This window comes from Mustelus asterias, chromosome 1 (genome assembly GCF_964213995.1).
Source record: "Mustelus asterias chromosome 1, sMusAst1.hap1.1, whole genome shotgun sequence".
Classification (NCBI taxonomy): domain Eukaryota; kingdom Metazoa; phylum Chordata; class Chondrichthyes; order Carcharhiniformes; family Triakidae; genus Mustelus; species Mustelus asterias.
The window spans coordinates 51282599-51306333 of record NC_135801.1 but is presented as its reverse complement, the minus strand read 5'-3'; the positions used below and the strand labels follow the sequence as shown (position 1 = coordinate 51306333).

The window sequence follows — 23735 nt, the reverse complement described above, 5'->3', positions numbered from 1 at the left end:
TGAAGAGCCTGTTTCCATGTCATTGCAGCATCATTAGCGACCACACTTTTAACGGTCCATGTGCTCATATCTGAAATTTCCTCCCTAAACTTCGCTCTCTTCCTTTTAAATGAGTCCTTCGAACCTACCTCCATGACTAAGCTTTTGGTCGTCTGTGCTAATAGCTCTTTATATGGCTCGCTGTCAAATTTTGTCTGATAAACATTGCAGTGAATTGCCTTTAAAAACTAGTCCCGTGATTGGGAATGATTTATAAGCGATCAAAAGCTTAAATCTTGACATTTGACTTCGACATTAGCGTCTCCCATTACACACTGGCCGGAACTGTTTATGGAGCTGCTTCTGTTCACTTTCACTTTTTCTTTCCGCGGTTTCTGTTGAGGCTTCGCGTTGCACTGTGGGTCGTGTCGTCCTTTTGTAGAGGGGCGCCTGCGCAGGAGGACGAGACCGGACTACATCATCCAGAATGCATCCTGTCAAAACAAATGGCCGCACGGAGTTGGACTCTTGCTGTAGGACAATCGCATCTAGACGCCTGGAACTTTGTCCAGGAGCAGAGAGCGTGGTGGAGCAGTTAATGTAAGCATGTGCTCGCACAACAGGCGTGAGGTGGCCACTTGAGATGGAGAGGGGCGAGACTGCCGGTAAAGGCAAAGGCTGCGAGGCCTCGGAACGCTGCAATACCAGTCATCCCGGACAATCTCTGTTGGATGAATACTTGAAGAGCCAGGGTCTATACCGAAAGAGAATTGCCAAGGATGGGTCTTGTCTCTTCAGAGCTGTTTCTGAACAGGTTCGCACGCTTAAGTAAAATAAAAATGCTATTACATGCTGTATCTGTCTATAATTGAATTAGACATGTTACTTACAATCAAGGCATCCAAAAACAGCTCATATTATTTTCTTCCTTGCGTTGCGCGATTGGTTGCAACTCTTATCAACAAAAAATGTTCGCCAGTTTGTACTCTGGGATTTCTCCAGTACACTAAAGATGTTTAACTCGTCGGTAAATACTCGAGCTAAACAAATGTAAATAATTTACATGGTATTAAAATATGTGAATTATGAGATTATTGTTTCATAGAATCATAGAAACCCTACAGTACAGAAAGAGGCCATTCGGCCCATCGAGTCTGCACCGACCACAGTCCCACCCAGGCCCTACCCCCATATCCCACATATTTTACCCACTAATCCCTCTAACCTACACATCTCAGGACACTAAGGGGCAATTTTAGCATGGCCAATCAACCTAACCCGCACATCTTTGGACTGTGGGAGGAAACCGGAGCACCCGGAGGAAACCCACGCAGACACGAGGAGAATGTGCAAACTCCACACAGACAGTGACCCAAGCCAGGAATCGAACCCAGGTCGCTGGAGCTGTGAAGCAGCATTGCTAAACACTGTGCTACCGTGCCGTGTTTGTGACTTTCTATTGCAATGTTTCCATATTTTACCACCAATCTCATAATAACTTGTTAACGTTTTTAACATTTTGAAGGTAATTTTTAGCCATGTAGTGTGAAAGTGTATTTATATTTAGGTTTGGAATACTAGGTGTAAATGTTTGAAACAAAGAACTTGCATTTATGTAATTTCTTTTACAAACTTAAGATGTCCTAATGTTTCCCTCAGCCAGCCAAGAGCTTCCGAAGTGTAAATACTGTTGTAATGGGGCAGCTCATGGTATGTGCCATTGTTTGGACATTTTCCTAAATCTTTTTGATCAAAAAATTTGCATTGTAACTTACTGTAAGTTTGATCTTGTAACAGTGTGAGAAGGAAATTTGGGACCTCAGTGAATGGTGGCACCAATATTGTCCATCCTTAACCAATAAGATTTAAGGATTGTGAAAGGCATGGTGCTGAAGGGGTGTGTATTAGTGTCAAATCAGTACAAAATGAGATATAAAAGGATTGGTTTGCAAAGGAGAAAAAGTTTCCTAAAAATGTTTATTTAAAATTTTTAAAAGTGTAATGATTGACTACATGCAGGAATGCAATTTAACTTATTGGGTCAGAAAGGTTGACAGGCATCGCATTAAAAATGATTGGACATTCAAGTGGAGGAAATTTTTGTTACACAAAGCCTTAGTTAGACTACATATGGGAACTGTGCATAATTCTGAGCAGTGCACCTTAGGAAAGATGTATTGGCCCTGGAGTACCTGAATGTTATTAGTGTTTCAGGAATTAGATCATGAGGCGTGGTTAGATAAACTAGTCGTATATCACTTGGAATAGAGGATGTTATGTGGTCCTTTAACTGATGATTTTGGGGCTTTGAAAGGAATTTATAGCATTGATAGAGAAGTTTTTGTGCTGATAGGGGAGTCTGATAAAAGCAAACAAATCCTTAGAATCTGACAATGGCCATTGACACCAAAAACTAGAAAACACTTTCTTCTGAATAGCCTTCTTGTGAAGCGTCAAAAGCTCTTATAAAAAAAGTAGCATTTGCTAGCTGAATTGATAAGTTTAAATCTGCGAGTGATCATTTTTGCTAGCCATGTATTATGGAGTTGTGAAGCCATGGTAGGTAAATGGAGATAGGATACTGTGATCATATTGAACAGTGGAATAGATTCTGGCTTAACACTTGTTCCTATGTTCCCAGTTAAGTTTTGGTGATTTCAGAACTCATGGCGTATTTCAATCCCTGGAATTTACTGGTCAAATTGCATATTAGTAACTGTGGCACTGACATGCTATGCTGTTAATTTTCCTGTAAAAGCAGCCTGTTAAAGGAAAACTTGGGACTGAATTTTACCTGGGGATGGGGAGGTTTGAATTGCTTGCTCCATAGAATCCCTACAATGCAGAAGGAGGCCATTCAGCCCATTGAGTCTGCACCGCCTCTCCGAAAGAGCATCTTACTCAGACCCACACCAATCCCAATTATCCTGTACATATATCATGGCTAATTGATCTAACCTACACATCTATAGACATTTAAGTGGTAATTTAACATGGCCAACCGACATAATCTGCACATCTTCGGACTGTGGGAGGAAACTGGAGCACCCAGAAAAAACTCACGCATCACATAGAACATAGAACAATACAGTGCAGTGCAGGCCCTTCAGCCCTCAATGTTGTGCCGACCTGTGAAACCAATCTAAAGCCCATCTAACCTACACAATTCCAATATCATCCATATGTTTATCCAATGACCCTTTAAATGCCCTTAATGTTGACGAGTCCACTACTGTTGCAGGCAGGGCATTCCACGCCCTTACTACTCTCTGAGTAAAGAACCTACCTCTGACATCTGTCGTATATCTATCATCCCTCAATTTAAAGCTATGTCCCCTCGTGCTAGCCATCACCATCTGAGGAAAAAGTCTCTCACTGTCCACCCTATCTAATCCTCTGATCATCTTGTATGCCCCTATTAAGTCGCCTCTTAACCTTCTCTCTAACGAAAACAGCCTCCAGTCACTCAGCCTTTCCTCATAAGACCTTCCCACCATACCAGGCAATATCCTGGTAAATCTCCTCTGCACCCTTTCCAATGCTTCCACATCCTTCCTATAATGCGGCGACCAGAACTGTACGTAATACTCCAAGTGCGGCTGCACCAGAGTTTTGTACAGCTGCAACATGACATCATGGCTCCGAAACTCAATCCCTCTACCAATAAAAGCTAACACACTGTACGCCTTCTTAACAACCCTATCAACCTGGGTGCCAACGTTCAGGGATCTATGCGCATGGACACCGAGATCTCTCTGCTCACCCACACTACCAAGTATCTTACCATTAGCCCAGTGCTCTGTATTCTTGTTACTCCTCCCAAAGTGAATCACCTGACACTTTTCCGCATTAAACTCCATTTGCCACCTCTCAGCCCAGCTCTTCAGCTTATCTACGTCCCTCTGTAACTTGCAACATCCTTCCGCACTGTCCACAACTCCACCGACTTTAGTGTCATCCGCAAATTTACTAACCCAGCCTTCTACGCCCTCATCCAGGTCATTTATAAAAATGACAAACAGCAGTGGCCCCAAAACAGATCCTTGCGGTACACCACTAGTAACTGAACTCCAGGATGAACATTTCCCATCAACCACCACCCTTTGTCTTCTTACAGCTAGCCAATTTCTGATCCAAACTGCAAAATCACCCTCAATCCCATGCCTCCGTATTTTCTGCAATAGACTACCATGGGGAACCTTATCAAACGCTTTGCTGAAATCCATATACACCACATCAACCGCTTTACCCTCATCCACCTCTTTGGTCACCATCTCAAAGAACTCAATAAGGTTTGTGAGGCATGACCTACCTTTCACAAAACCGTATTGACTATCCCTAATCAAATTGTTCCTTTCTAGATGATTATAAATCCTATCTCTTATAATCCTTTCCAAAACTTTGCCCACAACGGAAGTAAGGCTCACTGGTCTATAATTACTAGGGTTATCTCTACTCCCCTTCTTGAACAAGGGGACAACATTTGCTATCCTCCAGTCTTCTGGCACTATTCCTGAAGAATATGGAGAACATGGGCAGCACGGTAGCACAGTGGCTAGCACTGCTGCTTCACAGCTCCGGGGTCCCGGGTTCGATTCCCGGCTTGGGTCACTGTCTCTGTGGAGTTTGCACATTCTCCTCGTGTCTGCGTGGGTTTCCTCCGGGTGCTCCGGTTTCCTCCCACAGTCCAAAGATGTGCGTGTTAGGTTGATTGGCCAGGTTTAAAAAATTGCCCCTTAGAGTCCTGGGATGCGTAGGTTAGAGGGATTAGTGGGTAAAATATGTGGGGGTAGGGCCTGGGTGGGATTGTGGTCGGTGCAGACTCGATGGGCCGAATGGCGGCCTCCTGCACTGTAGGGTTTCTATGATTTCTATGACTTCTATGATTTCTATGGAGAACATCCACGCAGCCTTCCACCCAAGGCTGGAATTGAACCTGGGTCCCTGGTGCTGTGTGGCCTAATTGTGCTGCCAATGGAAGGAAAGTTGGTACCACATTGACTGATTTGATTTATTATTGTCACATGTATTAACATCCAGTGAAAAGTATTGTTTCTTGCGCGCTATACAGACAAAGCATACCATTCATAGAGAAGGAAACGAGAGAGTGCAGAATGTAGTGTTACAGTCATAGCTAGGGTGTAGAGAAAGATCAATTTAATGCAAGGTAAGTCCATTCAAAAGTCTGACAGCAGCAGGGAAGAAGCTGTTCTTGAGTCAGTTGGTACGTGACCTCAGGCTTTTGTATCATTTTTCCAACGGAAAAAGGTGGAAGAGAGAATGTCCGGGGTGCGTGGGGTCCTTAATTATGCTAGCTGCTTTGCCGAAGCAGCGGGAAGTATAGACAGAGCCAATGGATGGGAGGCTGGTTTGCGTGATAGATTGGGCTACATTCACGACCTTTAGTAGTTCCTTGCAGAGCAGGAGCCATACCAAGCTATAGTACAACCAGAAAGAATGCTTTCTATGGTGCATCTGTAAAAGTTAGTGAGAGTCGTAGCTGACATGCCAGATTTCCTTAATCTTCTGAGAAAGTAGAGGCGTTGGTGGGCTTTCTTACTATAGTGTCGGCATGGGGGGGACCAGGACACGTTGTTGGTGATCTGGACACCTAAAAACCTGAAGCTCTCGGCCCTTCCTACTTTGTTCCCGTTGATGTAGAGAGGGGCATGTTCTACTTTACGCTTCCTGAAGTCGATGACAATCTCCTTTATTTTGTTGACATTGAGGGAGAGATTATTGTTGCTGCACTAGTTCACGAGATTCGCTTTCTCATTCCTGTACTCTGTCTCATCATTGTTTGAGATCTGACCCACTACGGTGGTGTCATCAACAAACTTGAAAATCGAATTGGAGGGGAAGTTTGGCACATAGTCATAGGTGTATAAGGAGTATAGTAGGGGGCTGAGAACACAGTTTTGTGGGGCATCAGTGTTGAGGTTGATCGTGGAGGTGTTGTTGCCTATCCTTACAGACTGTGGTCTGTGAATTAGGAAATTCAGGATCCAGTCGCAGAGGGAGGTGCCAAGGCCCAGGCCACGGAGTTTGGAGATGAGTTTCGTGGGAATAATAGTGTTGAAGTCTGGCTATAGTCAATAAATAGGAGTCTGACAAAGGTGTCCTTGTTATCTAGGTGTTCCAGGGTTGAGTGCAGGGCCATGGAAATGGTGTCTGCTGTGGATCTGTTGCAGCGGTAGGCAAACTGTAGTGGATCCAGGTTGTCCGGGAGGCTGGAATTGATTCATGACATTCAAGAAGGCTGTTCTGCTACAAAGATGAGCATTGGACTTCCTCCCCTCAGTTGGAAGAAGTCCTACTCTCGCGAATTTCCAGCTATTTGCTGCAGCAGTCCCTGTGACTCCAGAACTCTGTAGTGTTTGCTGCTGGGACTGCAAGGAGGCCCTTGGAGAAATTCAGTGGATCCTAGACTGAGATATGTCCTTGGCTTTTTGGGTGGGATGGGATCGGGCTGCCGAGGGAGAGGGATGGGGAAGTGGATTTTGAAAGCCAGGCAGGACGAAACAAAGGGGGAGCACTGGATTAGAGCAGTAATGGGCAACCTGTGGCCCATGTTGACTGTTTCCCACAGACAGTGTTGCTACATTCCACAGGTTTCCATCCGTGTAGCTTTTTCTCTACAGGTATAACTGAAGTGAAACGCACGTAAAGCAAGGGCAAGTGAAGTGAGGCGTGTGCTGATTGCACACAACATTGTGATGGTCATGCACTACCTCTGTGTCCAATCAAGTGTAAATATTTCTTCTGTTTTTGCCACTTGAAGTTGATAGTTTTATTAATATATGAATTATTCAGCATTTTCTATAACTTATGAAATATTCAACATGTATTAAATGTATTAAAACTCATTCATGGGGGTCACAGTGAGCATGCACAATTGAGATGCAGGAGGGCCACTCATGCAGCCCACTCATTAGCTTAGGTTGCCCATCACTTGATTAGTGGCAGGGGGTAGTGTCCCCAATGTGCACAGGACACTTCCCCAAAAGATACACCCCTTCCCTCCTGCCTTTTCCACAGAGTTATTTAAAAATATTTGCCTTCCGAATCTAGCCTGCCTGCCCCTGCGAGTCATTTTGTGGCATTGGCAGTGTATTATGTGGGTCAATTACCTTATCAACAAGCTCAATTGCCCATTAACTATTTATTTAGAAATGGCAGGTGGGCTGTCGATTTTGGCACACACCCACCTACGGTTTATGGGGATCTAGTCAGGGATGGGCAGGAAGGCGGTGGGCTAGTTGTCATGCCTGACTCTGTCCGTAAAATCCAGACTAAGGTAACCAAATTGTGCAAAGCAAAGACTAATAAAACACCAGCAGATAAATGACCAATTAATGTAGTTTTATAGTGATATTGGTTGAGGTATAAAATGTTGCTGATGACACAGGGAGATCTCCCGTGCAGTTGTTCAAATAGTGCTTTCAAAACAAACATACTACAAATGAGCTTTGAAGTATTTTGGAATTTTCCGAGTGCATGATAGGTGCTGATTTTAAAGCATAACCCAAAGTTTCTCAAACTTATCAAGCCGCGGAACCCCTATGGACCTCCCAAGAGCTTCAGGGAACCCCAAGCATTCTCACAATGTCGATACCTTTTTTTTTTGCTGCAATTACAAAAATCAAATGTAAACCAGTCTTTTCTAGCTATATCTATGCAGATATTTGGAAGAGGCACACAGTCACAAATACATTCGCCAGCTACATGACTACCTCACATTAACTCCTGACCAAACCATCCTCACTAGCACCTTAACGTTAACCCTTGAAATGAAGCACCCACTTTAGGAGTGGGTAATCTAGTATAAATTAAACTGTTTCCTGATTAGAAAAATACTTAAGTCTTACCCGTTATCATTTTTAATGGGAGGAATGATGCTGGAAAGCTGATTCTCATAAGACACAAGCACCTCTCTCCCTCACAAATGTAGACACATACTTGCCTCACTCCCTCACATACGCTCTTCTTTCTCATATTGACACACACACACACATCTCTCTCTCATATTCTCGCCCCTTTCACCCGCGCATGCTCACCCCTCTCTCTTGCACACGTACAAATTTTCTTCCACAGATTGTCTTATGGTCCTCCCTTAATTCATTTACTGTAAGCCATATTTAGTTTATGAAGCAAAGTACATAGACCTTTTATATCATTCATGACTTCAGGATGTCCCAAAGTGCATTATGATCAGTGAAGTACAGTTACAATTAAGATGTAGTTTTAGTGAAATAGAAACAGAAAATGCTGGATAAGTTCAGCAGGTCTGGCAGCATCTGAGGAGAGAGAAACAGAGTTTATGGTTGCGATCTTGCCTATTTACCCTGCCAGCCGATGGGCGGGGTGAGCCGGTAAGATTGCGTGAGAGCTGAGAGTTCAGGTTTGCGCCTGGTTTCTCACCTCTTGCGTTCCTTCCGGCACCAAGTATCTGGCAAGATCAGCCTTGCACCCAAAAAGGGTGAAATTAGAATTTAAATATTACCAGTAAGCCCGAGATGGATTTATCTGGGCTCACTTGCCTCTGCGGCCTCGCTGGTGAAGGTTCTCTTCGGTGAGGATTACGTATGGTCCCGCTCAACGGGGACCAGACGTGTTGGCCTTGCCAATAGTACTGGAGGCCATTGAGACCCCCCGGGAGGTTGGGGGCAGAGGGAGGGTGCCCTCAACTGCCTGCCGTGCACCCTGGCAATGCCAGCCTGGCACATTGGCAATGTCGACTGTGGAGGGATGGGGGTGGGGTGGGGGGCAGTACTGCACACTGTGACCAGCGTTGACCGGTCTGTGCACGTGGGGGATGGGAGTTGACTGCGGAGTCCTGCAAAGGTGGGGGGGGGGGGGGTCTGCAGGATCAGTTGTGGAGGCCAGCAGGAGGGGGGAGGGGAATTGGCCACGGAGGCCAGTAGTAGCTGGGGGAGGTGGTCACCTCACAGAACACAGATCTGAGCATGCACAAATGTTCCCTCTATTGCTTTGTGCTGGCTATGAGCGAGCTTGGGCCCAGCCCCCTCCACCTGCTGGCCAGAAAGAGGTTTGACTTCACTTTTTTTGACAGAGTTATTCGATTTTTAACTCGCCCAAAAAAAGGCACCCCCCATTTTCACACTCGTTTACCACTTAGGGGGCGATCTTACCAAAGAAATTCTATGTTTCGAGTCCATATATAACTCTTCTGCTGAACTGTGTTTTAGTGATGTTGATTGAGGAATATATGTTGGCCAAGACACTGGAAGAACTCCCTGCTCTTCTTTGAATACTGCAGTACCTTGGGATCTTTTACATCCACTTGAGATGGGAGACGGGGCCTCTGTTTAATATCTCATCTGAAAACTGAAAGGTGCAACACGCTTATTCCATAAATCCAGATGGTGAAGGATAAACCGGAGCCAATCTTTTACACTTTATAAACATTTATTTGTAGAGATACACACACCTCCTCACCCAACAACCACTGTTTCACTCACTATCTACTTATAGGTGCACAAATAGGAGTATAAAAAGTGCAAGAAGCTACTTAAGAGGGAAATCAGGAGGGCTGAAAGAAGACATGAGGTTGCTTTGGCAGACAGAGTGAAGGAAAATCCAAAGAGCTTCTATAGGTATGTTAGGAGCAAAAGGATAGTGAGGGATAAAATTGGTCCTCTTGAAGACCAGAGTGGTAGACTGTGTATGGAACCAAAAGAGATGGGGGAGATACTAAATGGTTTTTTTGCATCCGTATTTACTGAGGAAATGGGCATGGAGTCTATGGAAACAGGGCAAACAGGTAGGGAGGTCATGGAACCTTTACAGATTAAAGGGGAGGAGGTGCTCGCTGTCTTGAGGCAAATCAGAGTGGATAAATCCCCAGGACCAGACAGGGTATTCCCATGGACCTTGAGGGAAGCTAGTGTTGAACTTGCAGGGGCCCTGGCAGACATATTTAAAATGTCAGTATTCACGGGGGAGGTGCCGGATGATTGGAGGGTGGCTCATGTTTTTCGTTGTTTAAAAAAGGTTCCAAAAGAAATCCGGGAAATTATAGGCCAGTAAGTTTGACATCGGTGGTGGGCAAGTTATTGGCAGGTGTGATAAGGGATAGGATCTACAAATATTTAGATAGACAGGGACTTATTAGGGAGAGTCAACATGGCTTTGTGCGTGGTAGGTCATGTTTGACCAATCTATTAGAGTTTTTCGAGGAGGTTACCAGGAAAGTGGATGAAGGGAAGGCGGTGGATGTTGTCTACCTGGATTTCAGCAAGGCCTTTGACAAGGTCCCTCATGGGAGGTTAGTTAGGAAGGTTCAGTCGCTAGGTATACATGGGGAGGTAGTAAATTGGATAAGACACTGGCTCAATGGAAGAAGCCAGAGAGTGGTTGTGGAGGATTGCTTCTCTGAGTGGAGGCCTGTGACTAGTGGTGTGCCGCAGGGATCGGTGTTGGGTCCATTGTTGTTTGTCATCTATATCAATGATCTGGATGATAATGTGGTAAATTGGATCAGCAAGTTTGCTGATGATACAAAGATTGGAGGTGTAGTGGACAGTGAGGAAGGTTTTCAAAGCTTGCAGAGGGATTTGGACCAACTAGAAAAATGGGCTCAAAAATGGCAAATGGAATTTAACGCAGACAAGTGTGAGATATTGCACATTGGAAGGACAAACCAAAGAAGAACGTACAGGGTAAATGGTAGGACTCTGAAGAGTGCAGTTGAACAGAGGGATCTGGGAATACAGGTACAGAATTCCCTAAAAGTGACGTCACAGGTGGATAGGGTCGTAAAGAGTGCCTTTGGTACATTGGCCTTTATAAATCGGAGTATCGAGTATAAAAGTTGGAGTGTTATGGTAAGGTTATATAAGGCATTGGTGAGGCCGAATTTGGAGTATTGTGTACAGTTTTGGTCACCTAGTTACAGGAAGGATGTAAATAAGGTTGAAAGAGTGCAGAGAAGGTTCACAAGGATGTTGCCGGGACTTGAGAAGCTGAGTTAGAGAAAGAGATTGAATAGGTTGGGACTTTATTCCCTGGAGCGTAGAAGATTGAGGGGAGATTTGATAGAGGTGTATAAGATTTTGATGGGTATAGATAGAGTGAATGCAAGCAGGCTTTTTCCGCTGAGGCTAGGGGAGAAAAAACCCAGAGGGCATGGGTTAAGGGTGAAAGGAGAAAAGTTTAAAGGGAATATTAGGGGGGGGCTTCTTCACGCAGAGAGTGGTGGGAGTGTGGAATGAGCTGCCGGATAAAGTGGTAAATGCGGGGGTCACTTAAGAAAAACTTGGACGGGTGAGAGGGGTGTGGAGGGATATGGTCCAAGTGCAGGTCAGTGGGACTAGGCAAAAAATGGTTCGGCACAGACAAGAAGGGCCAAAAGGCCTGTTTCTGAGCTGTAATTTTCTATGGTTCTATGGTTCTAAATGAATCCCCAATTAATGCCCATTATTTGCATACAATTAACTACAAATACATATGCAATTAACACAGTACCTAGAATAGAGCTTGAACCTATGACTTTCTGGTCCTTGAGTTGAGATAATTACCACTAAGTCAAGGATGTAAAGTGAAATTATACTTTGTTGACTTCAATCAAAGTTTGATTAATTTGCCATTTAACCATCTCCCTTGCTTTGAGATGAGGCTTCCTGACTTTCTTTTTTGCACATTTGTCATTTGCTGTTCCCACTAGTTGAGTTTGAACTCAGAATTTTCTGAGGTAACAGAGAATTTGTGCTTCTGCATCTAGAATTATCTTTCGTCCTGTTGCTCAATCAGGCAATTTCTTTGTTTCACAACTTATGCTTCCACCTGTGATCTTTTCCATTATATTCCATTTCAACGTTTAAGTGCATCCTTTTTGGTCCTTTAGTTTTCTCAGCTGCAAGTTGCTAACTTCTGGCCATGATTATACTTTTACAACATCGTTCTTTTCTTTTGGTCATTGACACACCCCAAACCTGTAATACACTTGTTTTGTTTTCTCTCTTTTTCTTTTCTAACTTTTGGGGAACATCTTGCACAACCTTAACTTTAGAATATTTGGAGAAATGGGAACTGTTTCTTCCATGAATCTTTGCATTGTGGAATAGCTGATTCTGCCATTGGGAATCTTGGCTTCTAAAGCATTTCCTTTGATTCCTTAACTGTATTTGGAATTGACTGGCCACAATTTGGAGATAATATAATGTACTCGCCGTCTCAATCAGTAGGAAATTTGTCAAAATTCCATGCTGATGTCCGTTATTACAGAAAATATTGGCTTTACTGAGGTCTGTAGAAATCTGTCAACAGTTGAAAGACAGCAGTCTGATTTCATTTAATTAGTATGACAGAATGGTTACTGCTCAGAAGGAAGTAATTCAGCCCTCCCAACCTGTGCTGGCTCTCTGCAAGTGTAATTTAATTTTTATTTCCTGCAGGTACTTTATCTTTTGAAATCTATGATTGAATCCGCCTCCACCATTCTTTCGTTCAGGCATTGTATTCCAAATTCTAATCTCACATTACAAAAACAAAATTTACATGTTGTTTTTGGTTCCTTTGTCAGTCACTTTAAATCTGTCTTATTGTTCTCTTTACCTCTGTTACTTTATCTACTCTTCCTGAGACCCCTCATAATTTTGAACACCTCTATCAAATCTCCTCTTAAATCTTCTGTTCTTTGAGGAGAACAACCTCAGCTTTTCCATCTGCTCACGTACCTGAAGTCCCTCATCCTTGGAAATATTTTCATAATCTTTTCTGTGCCTTCTCTGAAGCCTTCACCTCCTTCCTGAAGTGTGGTGCCCAGAATGGAACATGCTACTCCAATTGAGGCAGAACCATTATTTTGTAAAGGTTTATAACTGTTTCCTTGCTTTTCTGTACTCTGTGCCTCTATTTATAAAATTCAGGATCCTGTGCACCTTATTAATCACTTTCTCAACCTCCCCTACCACCTTCAATGATTTGTGTACACCTACCCCATGGTCACTCAGTTCCTGCACTCCCTTTAGAATTGTACTCTAGTTTATTTTGCTGCTCTTTGTTATCTCCATTAAAGTGTATCAGTTTGCATTCTCTGCATTAAATTTCATCTGCCACGGATCTGTCCACTCCATCAGCCTGCTGATGTCCTCTTGGATTCAGTCACTATCCACCTCCTAGCTCTCTACACTTCGAAGATTTGTGTAATCTACAGATTTTGAAATTGTGTATGTCCACCTGAGTCTAGGCCATTTATTAGAGATCAAGAAAACCACTGGTCCTAGTACTGACCCCTGCAGAACACCATTGTACATCTTTCTCCAATCAGATAAAACAATTCACCACTATTGTCATGTTTCCCATCACTACTACTACATCCCCTGCCTCCATGAGTAGGTTTCTTTTTAACTCCACTTCTATTGCTACCCTCATTATTTATATGTCTATAGTAGACTTTTGGATTCCCTTGTATATTTGTTGCCAATCTCTTCTCATATTCTTTCTTTGTTCCTCTTATTTCTTTTTTCACTCCCCCCCCCCCCCCCCCGAACTTCCAATATTTAGCCTGGTTCTCACTTTTATTATCAGCTCTATCCACTCTAAACTTATTGAATCTATGCAGGTTCACGGCTTCTTTGACTTTACATTGCTGCCATATAAGATTGGCGATCAAGTTTTTGATGCATCTTACACATTTAGATGGGAAAAGAAACATGAAATACTATTGAAAAATGTTGCCAATGAGAAAGAATACTGTGAGGGAGGGATATGTGTTCAGGCAACTGCAATTCAGTAACTGGTTGACTACTTTGGTCCAGTGTCTAGGTTAGCTTGTGTAAGAGTGCATCTTTATTGCAAATTGTCCGTCAGTCAAATCGCTTAACCTGGACAATTTGCAAGGGTTTGTTTCAGATGGTTTTGCTTTTTGCATGGATGGTTTAATCCTTGTTCCATTTGAGATATGTAACTTCAATTGCTGTTGCTATATTTGCAGCTCTTTTTAAAGCTGGTGATGCATCCTTTCATACTTGCCTACATATATATATCTCACCCACGTGCACACCCAACTATTTTGGCTCAAATAACAATCTCTCATGATTAGATTCAGTCCTTCAGTTCACAAATCTGGAGTGTTCTTTAACACCAAAACATTTTGGTCAACCAATTCCTCACTTCCTTGATTTCTTGAATGTACTTTTTCTCCTAGCAATCTTTCCTGGCAGATTGGGTTTCTCTTTCAGTATTTTATTTTCACTATTCACTGTATCTGAAGTAGAAGTGTATTATACATTAACAGTTTGGTTACCAACCATGGACAGTGTGCCAATCTTAAATTCATGTTTCCCAGTAATACCTGAAGTTTGCTGATAATTTGTCCACCTTTGCCTAAACTGCATGGTTTTTGATTGGGAGTTACAGTTATTCAGCTAAGTTATCCAGGTGCAGCTATTTTGATGCATTCTTGTACCTTCCATTTGATTTTAAGAAATAATTTTCTCTACCTTTGGCCCCATATCTAATATAACAGGCTTAGCTTTTTTTCTACCTACTCATACCTTTATTTCCTCCTCACCAAATCTGCAATCTCAATGTGGTGTCTGAGAACTGTTTCAGACCAGCTTTGTCCTTAACATTTGGCTGTCTCCTAAACTTCATCAGTTACACACAGCTGCCTGGTGTGTATTAAGTAAATATTGTCTTATCTCACAATTCATTTGATAGTTTATTTCAGTGGCCAGCCTTGTAAACATAGACAGTTGTTATTAATATGAGCAACTCTTAATATCAACAGATTCAAAAAGTGTCTTGACTTCACTCAGACATTTAAGGAATTGATATTTCCAGTTGACCAAATGTTTTAAGTGCCCAGATGATAGTCATCGAATTATAGAATCCTACAGTGCAGAAGGAGGCCATTCAGCCCATCGAGTCTGCACCGACCGCTATCCCACCCAGGCTCTATCCCCATAACCCCTTGACACCAAGGGGCAATTTAGCATGGCCAATCTACCTAACCTGCACATCTTTGGACTGTGGGAGGAAACTGGAGCACCTGGTAGAAACCCACACAGAAATGGGGAGAATGTGCAAACTCCACACAGACAGTGACCCAAGCTGGGAATTGAACCCGGCTCCCTGGCGCTGTGAGGCAGCAGTGTGCCATCGTGCTGCCCGGCATGTTGATTGAAAAGTAAACTGCTTAAGAGACTTGTCACGCAGATTCAGAAATTTTAACTTCTGGCAGACTCCTGATTATTTTACTCCACCATTTAGTGTCATAGAGTCATAGAGGTTTACAGCATGGAAACAGGCCCTTCGGCCCAACTTGTCCATGCCACCCTTTTTTAAACCCCTAAGCTAATCCCAATTGCCTGCATTTGGTCCATTATCCCTCTATACCCATTTTACCCATGTAACTGTCTAAATGCTTTTTAAAAGACAAAATTGTACCTGCCTCTACTACTACCTCTGGCAGCTTGTTCCAGACACTCACCACCCTCTGTATGAAAAAATTGCACCTCTGGACACTTTTGTATCTCTTCCCTCTCACCTTAAATCTATGCCCTCTAGTTTTAGACTCTCCTACCTTTGGGAAAAGATATTGACTATCTAGCTGATCTATATCCCTCATTATTTTATAGACCTCTATAAGATCACCATCAGCCTTCTACGCTCCAGAGAAAAAAGTCCCAGTCTATCCAGCCTCTCCTTATAACTCAAACCATCAAGTCCCGGTAGCATCCTAATAAATCTTTTCTGCGCTCTTTCTAGTTAATAATTTCCTTTCTATAATAGGGTGACCAGAACTGTAAACAGTATTCCAAGTGTGGCCGTACCAATGTCTTGTACAACTTCAACAAGATGTCCCAACTTCTGTATTCGATGTTCTGACCAATGAAACCGAGCATGTTGAATTCCTTCTTCACCACTCTGTCCACATGTGACTCCACTTTCAAGGAGTTATGAACATGTACCCCTAGATCTCTTTGTTCTGTAACTCTCCCCAATGCCCTACCATTAACTGAGTAAGTCCTGCCCTGGTTCAATGTACCAAAATGCATCACCTCGCATTTATCTAAATTAAACTCCATCTGCCATTCATCAGCCCACTGGCCCAATTGATCAAGATCCCACTGCAATCCTAGATAACTTTCTTCACTGTCCACTATGCCACCAATTTTGGTGACATCTGCAAAAATGGCCATGTCTTCAGCTGCCAAGGCCTAAGCTCAGGAATTCCCTCCTACGCTTCCCTACCTCACTCCTTAAAATCTATCGCTTCGACCAATCTTTTGATCATCCTCTTTAATCTCGCTTTATGTGACTTAGTGTAAAATATTGATTGATGCCTTTTTTCCTTAAAGGTGCCATTTACATGCAAGTTGTTTTCCTACATCCCGGGATGATTCAGCCCTCGACCTTTCACTCTACCATGCTACTCCTGCTTAAAATTTCAGTGGATCGTCTGACCCACACATTATTGAATCAGTTCCTTCAATAATAGACATAACAATCTTATTCTTATGTTTAAAAACAAGCTTTGACTTATTCGCGATTAATGCTACAAGACATTAGCTTAAGCAAAGGTCTAGTTGATACTTGGTTGCAATCATGCAGTATTTTCCTCACATGGAACCTGAAGTTTATAAACTATCATCATTTCCCTATAATTTATCTTGGGAATTTAGAAGCAGCAACAATTACCTGAATCTGTGTGTATATGCCACTTTTTCCTCTCCTTCCCCACCTCCATCCATCAAAATCTAGGTTGTCACTTCAGTCCTTTCAAAGAGATGTTAAACCAATACCTCATCAGATGTAAAATATACCTTGGAATTTTAAAGAAGAGCAGGGGAATTCAGCCTGATGTTCTGGCCAATTGTTATGCCTAAACCAACACCACTAAAACCGATTATCTGATCATTACCATGTTAGTGCTTGTGGGACAAATTGGTTGCTGCGTTTCTGTCATTGCCAACAAGTACAACTCTTCAAAAGTGCTTTGGGACAACCTGAGGCACTATATAAATCCAAGTTCTTGTTTGAATATTGGCTGACACATGGCAGGACAGGTTAAATAATAGTGTCAGCAGCGAAACATCACAACTTCTCCAACCTTAAGTGAACAAAGCCACAGGAGATGATCCGATTGTAAATAATTTATTGAACAACTTCACACAGGAATTATTTCAGTTTATTTTTTTTTCAGGTTTTCCACACACAGTCTAAACACCTTGAAGTGAGAAGAGCTTGTGTTTCTTACCTGAGGAGGAACCGAGATCAGTTTGAAGCGGTATGCTCTCTTTGAGGTTTTAAAAAAAAGATTTATGTATCCAAACACGGAAATGGAAAATGTTATCCCTCAGTGGATAGGTGAGCAGATGACTTGCTTTGATTTACGTCAGAAACTACCTTGATCTGACTACTGGGTACACAACCAGTGTACTTGTGAAAGAAAATAAGTCTTGCATTAATAGAGGAAGCATCAGTTCTTTTGCACGGTATTTTGACATAGGACATATTCCTTTTTAAAATTCGCTTTTCAATACCACAACTAGTTAGATATGGTAATTCATGAATATTCAGGAAGCACTTCACATAAACTTTAGGGTAGTCTAAATCTAGAACTTTTTGTTTAAAAAAAAACCAAAAATCTGTTAAGGCCAATTATCCAAAAATTTATAAATTATGATTAATAGTTGTAAAACCCTTGCCTAACCAACTGCATTAAGCCACCACAGAATTAAAATACAAATCAACCATGATCTCACTGAATGATAGAACAGGCTTGAGGGGCTGAGTGGTTTGCACTTGTTTCTATGTACTTATGCATTGCATCAATTATACCATTTTACTTAATTTTTGCAGTTCATCGAAGGATCATTTGATGAATATTTAAAGCACCTTGAAAAACCACAGGTATGTTATTGCAGTTTTTTATTTCTATATAAACAAAATGTTATCTGAGCCACCAGTGAACAGTATCTCAATTAATACCTGGAAACTTTAGGTGGAAGGGGAGCTGAATTTTCAGATTCGAAATGATACTAAAAAGTAAAGTTGTTAATTTTACTTTAAACATTTGGGTCGACACTTAAGTTAACCTAAGCAACTTTGAATTATTTGATAATTAACTATTTGTAAGCACCAAAGTCTCACGTTGCTGTGTTATTACGTTGATTTGTTCAGGAAATAACTTTAAATTATCAGGAATAGGCTGTAGCTTTGGGATAGAAGTAATTTGAACCTACTTGTCGATTGGAACATCCACAGGATTGTGTGCAGAGCTGGTTTTACACATTTCCTGACTTTTCTGTTCATGGTCTTCACAATTATCTCTACTGTCTTTGTTGCAAGAAGGCTTGATGGTTCATAGCTGATCAATGAAGATTCAACAAGTGCCTTTAGCAATTAAAAAAATTGGCCTGGATCTTCTAGTTAATAGCAAAGTGGAGACATATGCTGCTGACTGCATTTTAAAACAACGTTCCTACTTTTTTCATAGGCTGCAGCAGGAACTTGTTCTCCTAGCTGCAGCATGAATCCATTGGCAAGGTGAAAAGTGAGCAGGGAGGCCTAGTTATGAGGTGCAATTCCACAAAAGCCATGCCAATTTTGACATCACAAACTGAAGCCCCACCCTTCCAGAATGCACAGTAAATTGTTTCCAGTTTGCAGAAAATGGACTAGCAATATCAGTTGAGGGCAATGATTGATACATGAAAGTGTGATATAGCAGCCATCACAAAGACATGGTTGAAGGAAGGACATGATTGACAACTCAACATTCCGGGATACAGAATCTTTAGGTGAGACAGAGGAGGGGATAAAAGAGGAGGAGGCATTGCATTATTTGTTAAGGAGTCAGTTACTGCAGTAAGGAGAGATGATATCTTGGAGGGGGCAGCAAATTAAGCTTTGTGGGTAGAACTTGAGAATAAAAAAGGAGCAGCCACATTGTTAGGTGTTTATTATAGACCCCCAGATAGTAAGAGGGATATTGAAGAGCAAAAATGTGCTCCATTTGTGGAGGTGTGTTAAAAACAATAACATTAGAGTTATTAGGTGATTTCAACTTTCCCAACATTAATTGGGATTATGCATAGTGTTAAGGACTTGGATGGAGTAGATTTCTTGAAATGTGTACAGGAGAACTTATTAGATTGATATGTAAAGGGTCCGACAGGGAAGGAGCTGTGCTGGACCTAATTCTGGGGAATGAAGCTGGATAGGTGGTTGAGATAGTACTGGAGGAGCAGTTAAGTGATAGCGATCACAGGGGTACAATTTAAGCTTGTTATTAATAGACAAGTTGCAAAAAAAAAAATTGGATAGGGGGAGAGCGGATTTTAGTAAAATAAGACAGGATCTGGCCGCGATAGACTGGGAACAGCTACCAACGGAAAAATCTACAGAAGAGCAATGGGAGGCGTTCAAAAAGGAAATGGGGAGGGTGCAAGCCCAGCATGTTCCTTCTTGGGTGATGGGTAGGAATAACCAGCTCAGAGAACCATGGATGACCAGAGATATTCAGGATACAATGAGAAGGAAAAGAAAGGCTTTTAAAAAATACAAGGGGAGCAAATCAGTGGAGGTATTGGTGAGGTATAGAATGTGCAGGGTGGAGCTTAAGAAAGCAATTAGGAAAGCAAAGAGGGGATATGAGAAAGCTCCGGCTGGTAAAAGTAGGGAAAATCCCAAGACATTCTGCAAGTATATCAATGGGAAGAGAATAACTAGGGAAAGAGTAGGGACCAAGGGAGCAATCTGTGGGTGGAGCCAGAGGACATTGGTAGTGTGTTGAATGAATACTTCACATCTGTTTTCATCCAAGAGAATGAGGATGATAGTGTGGAATTTGGGGAGAGAGACTGTGAGGTTCTTGAGCAAATTGATATCGGGAAGGACCAGGTATTGGAGGTATTAGCAACCTTAAAAATTGATAAATCTCCAGGTTCAAATGAATTGTGCCCTAGGCTGCTGTGGGAGACAAGGGAGGAGATTGCAGGGGCTCTGACCCAAATTTTCGATTCCTCTCTGTCAACGGGGTGAGTGTCTGACGCTTGGAGAACAGCTAATGTGGTCCTGCTATTTAAGAAGGGTTGTAGAGATAAACTAGGGAACTACAGAGCAGTGAGTCTCACATCAGTGGTAGGGAAACTATTGGAGAAACTTCTGAAGGAGAGCATCTATCTCCACTTGGAGAGACAAAGCTTGATCAGGAATAGTCAGCAAGGCTTCGTCAGAGGGAGGTCATGCCTAACATATTTGATTGAATTTTCTGAGGAAGTGATCAGGTGTGTAGAGATGAGGGTAGTGCAGTCGATGCAGTTTATATGGATTTCTGAAAAGCCTTTGACAAGGTCCCACATAGGAGACTTGTAAGGAAGGTAAATTTACATGGGATATAGCGTAATTTGATAAAATAGATTCAAAATTAGCTCAGTTGTATGAGACAGAGTGATGACAGAAGGTTGCTTTAGTGACTGGAAGCCTGTGTCCAGTGGCATACCACAGGGATCTGTATTGGGCCCCCTATTATTCATCAATTATATAAATGGCATAGATGACTATGTAGGATTAGTAAATTTGTGGATGACAAAGATTAGCCGGGTGGTTAACAGTGAGGAGGAATGCCTTGGGCTACGTGAAGATATAGATGGAATAGTCAAATGGGCAGATAAGTGGCAGATGGAATTTAACCCTGAAAAGTGTAAGGTGATACACTCCGGAAGGAGTAATTTGAACAGGAAGTACTCAATGAATGGTAGGACACCAGGAAGTTCTGAGGAACGAAGGGACCTTGGCGTGTTTGTCCACAGATCTCTGAAGGTGGAAGGGCATATGGAACACTTGCCTTTATCAATTGAGGCATAGATTACAAAAGCAGGGAAGTCATGTTGGAGTTGTATAGAACTTCACCCAAAGGGTTGTGAATCTGGAATTCCCTACCTTTAAATTAACTTTGGTGAGGCCAGAGTACTGTGTGCAGTTCTGGTCGCCACATTATAGGAAGGATGTGATTACACTGGAGGAGGTGCAGAGGAGATTCACCAGGGTGCTGCCAGGGATGGAACATCTAAGTTATGAAGAGAGGTTGGATAGGTTTGGGTTGTTTTTGTTGCAGCAGAGAAGACTGAGGGGCAACCTGATCGGGGTGTACAAAATTATGAGGGACATGGACAGAGTGGATAAGGAGCAGCTGTTCCCCTTAGTCCAAGGGTCAGTCACGAGGGGACATGGGTTCAAGGTGAGGGACAGGAGATTTAGGGGGGATGTGAGGAAAAACCTTTTTACCCCGAGGGTGGGGATGGTCTGGAATGCGCTGCCTGGGAGGGTGGTAGAGGCGGGCTGCCCCACATCCTTTAAAAAGTATCTGGGTCCGCACTTGGCACATCATACCATTCAGGGCCATGAGCCAAGAGCTAGCAGATGGAATTGGGTGGGAGTTCAGGTGTTTCTAATGTGTTGATGTGGACTTTATGGGCCAAAAGGCCTCTTCTGCGCTCTACGATTCTATGAATATCTATCTTACCCCCTTGTATACCATTACTAATATGAACAACTTCGAAGGTATATATCCCTGAGGATTGGAGGATAGCGAATGTGGTCCCGTTGTTTAAGAAGGGTAGCAGGGATAACCCAGGAAATTATAGGCCGGTGAGCTTGACGTCCGTGGTAGGGAAGTTGTTGGAGAGGATTCTTAGAGACAGGATGTATGTGCATTTAGAACGGAACAGTCTCATTAGTGACAGACAGCATGGTTTTGTAAGAGGGAGGTCGTGCCTTACAAATTTGGTGGAGTTTTTTGAGGAAGTGACAAAAACGGTTGATGAAGGAAGGGCCGTGGATGTCGTCTATATGGATTTCAGTAAGGCATTTGACAAAGTCCCACGTGGCAGGTTGGTTAAGAAGGTTAAGGCTCATGGGATACAAGGAGAAGTGGCTAGATGGGTGGAGAACTGGCTTGGCCATAGGAGACAGAGGGTAGTGGTCGAAGGGTCTTTTTCCGGCTGGAGGTCTGTGACCAGTGGTGTTCCGCAGGGCTCTGTACTGGGACCTCTGCTATTTGTGATATATATAAATGATTTGGAAGAAGGTGTAACTGGTGTAATCAGCAAGTTTGCGGATGACACGAAGATGGCTGGACTTGCGGATAGCGAAGAGCATTGTCGGGCAATACAGCAGGATACAGATAGGCTGGAAAATTGGGCGGAGAGGTGGCAGATGGAGTTTAATCCGGATAAATGCGAAGTGATGCATTTTGGAAGAAATAATGTAGGGAGGAGTTATACAATAAATGGCAGAGTCATCAGGAGTATAGAAACACAGAGGGACCTAGGTGTGCAAGTCCACAAATCCTTGAAGGTGGCAACACAGGTGGTGAAGAAGGCATGTGGTATGCTTGCCTTTATAGGACGGGGTATAGAGTATAAAAGCTGGAGTCTGATGATGCAGCTGTATAGAACGCTGGTTAGGCCACATTTGGAGTACTGCGTCCAGTTCTGGTCGCCGCACTACCAGAAGGACGTGGAGGCGTTAGAGAGAGTGCAGAGAAGGTTTACCAGGATGTTGCCTGGTATGGAGGGTCTTAGCTATGAGGAGAGATTGGGTAGACTGGGGTTGTTCTCCTTGGAAAGACGGAGAATGAGGGGAGATCTAATAGAGGTGTACAAGATTATGAAGGGTATAGATAGGGTGAACAGTGGGAAGCTTTTTCCCAGGTCGGAGGTGACGATCACGAGGGATCACGGGCTCAAGGTGAGGGGGCGAAGTATAACTCAGATATCAGAGGGACGTTTTTTTACACAGAGGGTGGTGGGGGCCTGGAATGCGCTGCCAAGTAGGGTGTTGGAGGCAGGCACGCTGACATCATTTAAGACTTACCTGGATAGTCACATGAGCAGCCTGGGAATGGAGGGATACAAACGATTGGTCTAGTTGGACCAAGGAGCGGCACAGGCTTGGAGGGCCGAAGGGCCTGTTTCCTGTGCTGTACTGTTCTTTGTTCTTTGTTCTATAAGCATAACTAATTATTTCATACAATGCCATTATTGTAAAATGCCTCAAGGCACTTCACTGGGGCATTATAAAACAAAATACAACACTGAGCCACATAAGGACAAATTGGGCAGAATCTTCCCAAAAATGCAGTGTTGACTCAGGTGAGAAAACTGGTCTGAAACTTGAAGGCTTCACAGCTGCCTTTTCTTGCCATATTGAACAGCACTCTTATTTTAAAGGGGATGTGAGATTCACACAGTCAGCTGGAGGGTGGGGCCTAAAGACCAGTAATTCGGAGATTGGGATGCCGTTTTTAAAGGGCACCCCAATCACCAACTTAAGTAAAAGGACCCCCTCCCCCCCCCCCCCAACCTAACCACAGTGCTAACATTGGGGCATCCCCCTACCACAATGACAACATCGGGGCATCACCCTCCCCTACCACTCCTTGCAGGCATTGGAGTTCTCCATTCTTTTCCCTGCAACCCCCACCAAACATAAGGGGACTCCCCACAATGGGGTTCCCTGCCAGGGCACTGCATGGCCATGTCCCTCACCACTGGGGGCTATACTTACCTCCTTGTCCCCAGCATGGTCATCACAACTGGTTTTCAAAAAGGATTTCTGCTGGGTGGGAACATAAGGCATGGGCAAATGTTACGATGTCAAGTCCGGTAAGTAGATGTTGCTGCACGTTCTGGGAAACTTTGAAGTGCACTTTCTGCTTGTTGCCATTACATGTGGATGAGAATCCAGGCAGATATCGGCAGGGAAATGTTCATGCACCA

The 23735-nt window shown here is 43.1% G+C and overlaps 1 protein-coding gene across 5 annotated transcripts in view; it reads left to right on the top strand.

Annotated features, from left to right (window-relative positions):
* Positions 1-456: 456 nt before the first annotated feature.
* Positions 457-23735, top strand: part of otud4 (OTU deubiquitinase 4) — a 111334-nt gene continuing 88055 nt past the window's right edge. For all 5 annotated transcript variants that reach the window (XM_078212098.1, XM_078212097.1, XM_078212099.1 and 2 more), the window contains exons 1-3: positions 457-793; positions 17153-17236; positions 17812-17862. In XM_078212098.1, coding sequence (XP_078068224.1) covers positions 623-793; positions 17153-17236; positions 17812-17862 — 306 coding nt within the window. In that variant the 5' untranslated portion in view covers positions 457-622. The remainder of the gene's footprint in view (positions 794-17152; positions 17237-17811; positions 17863-23735) is intronic.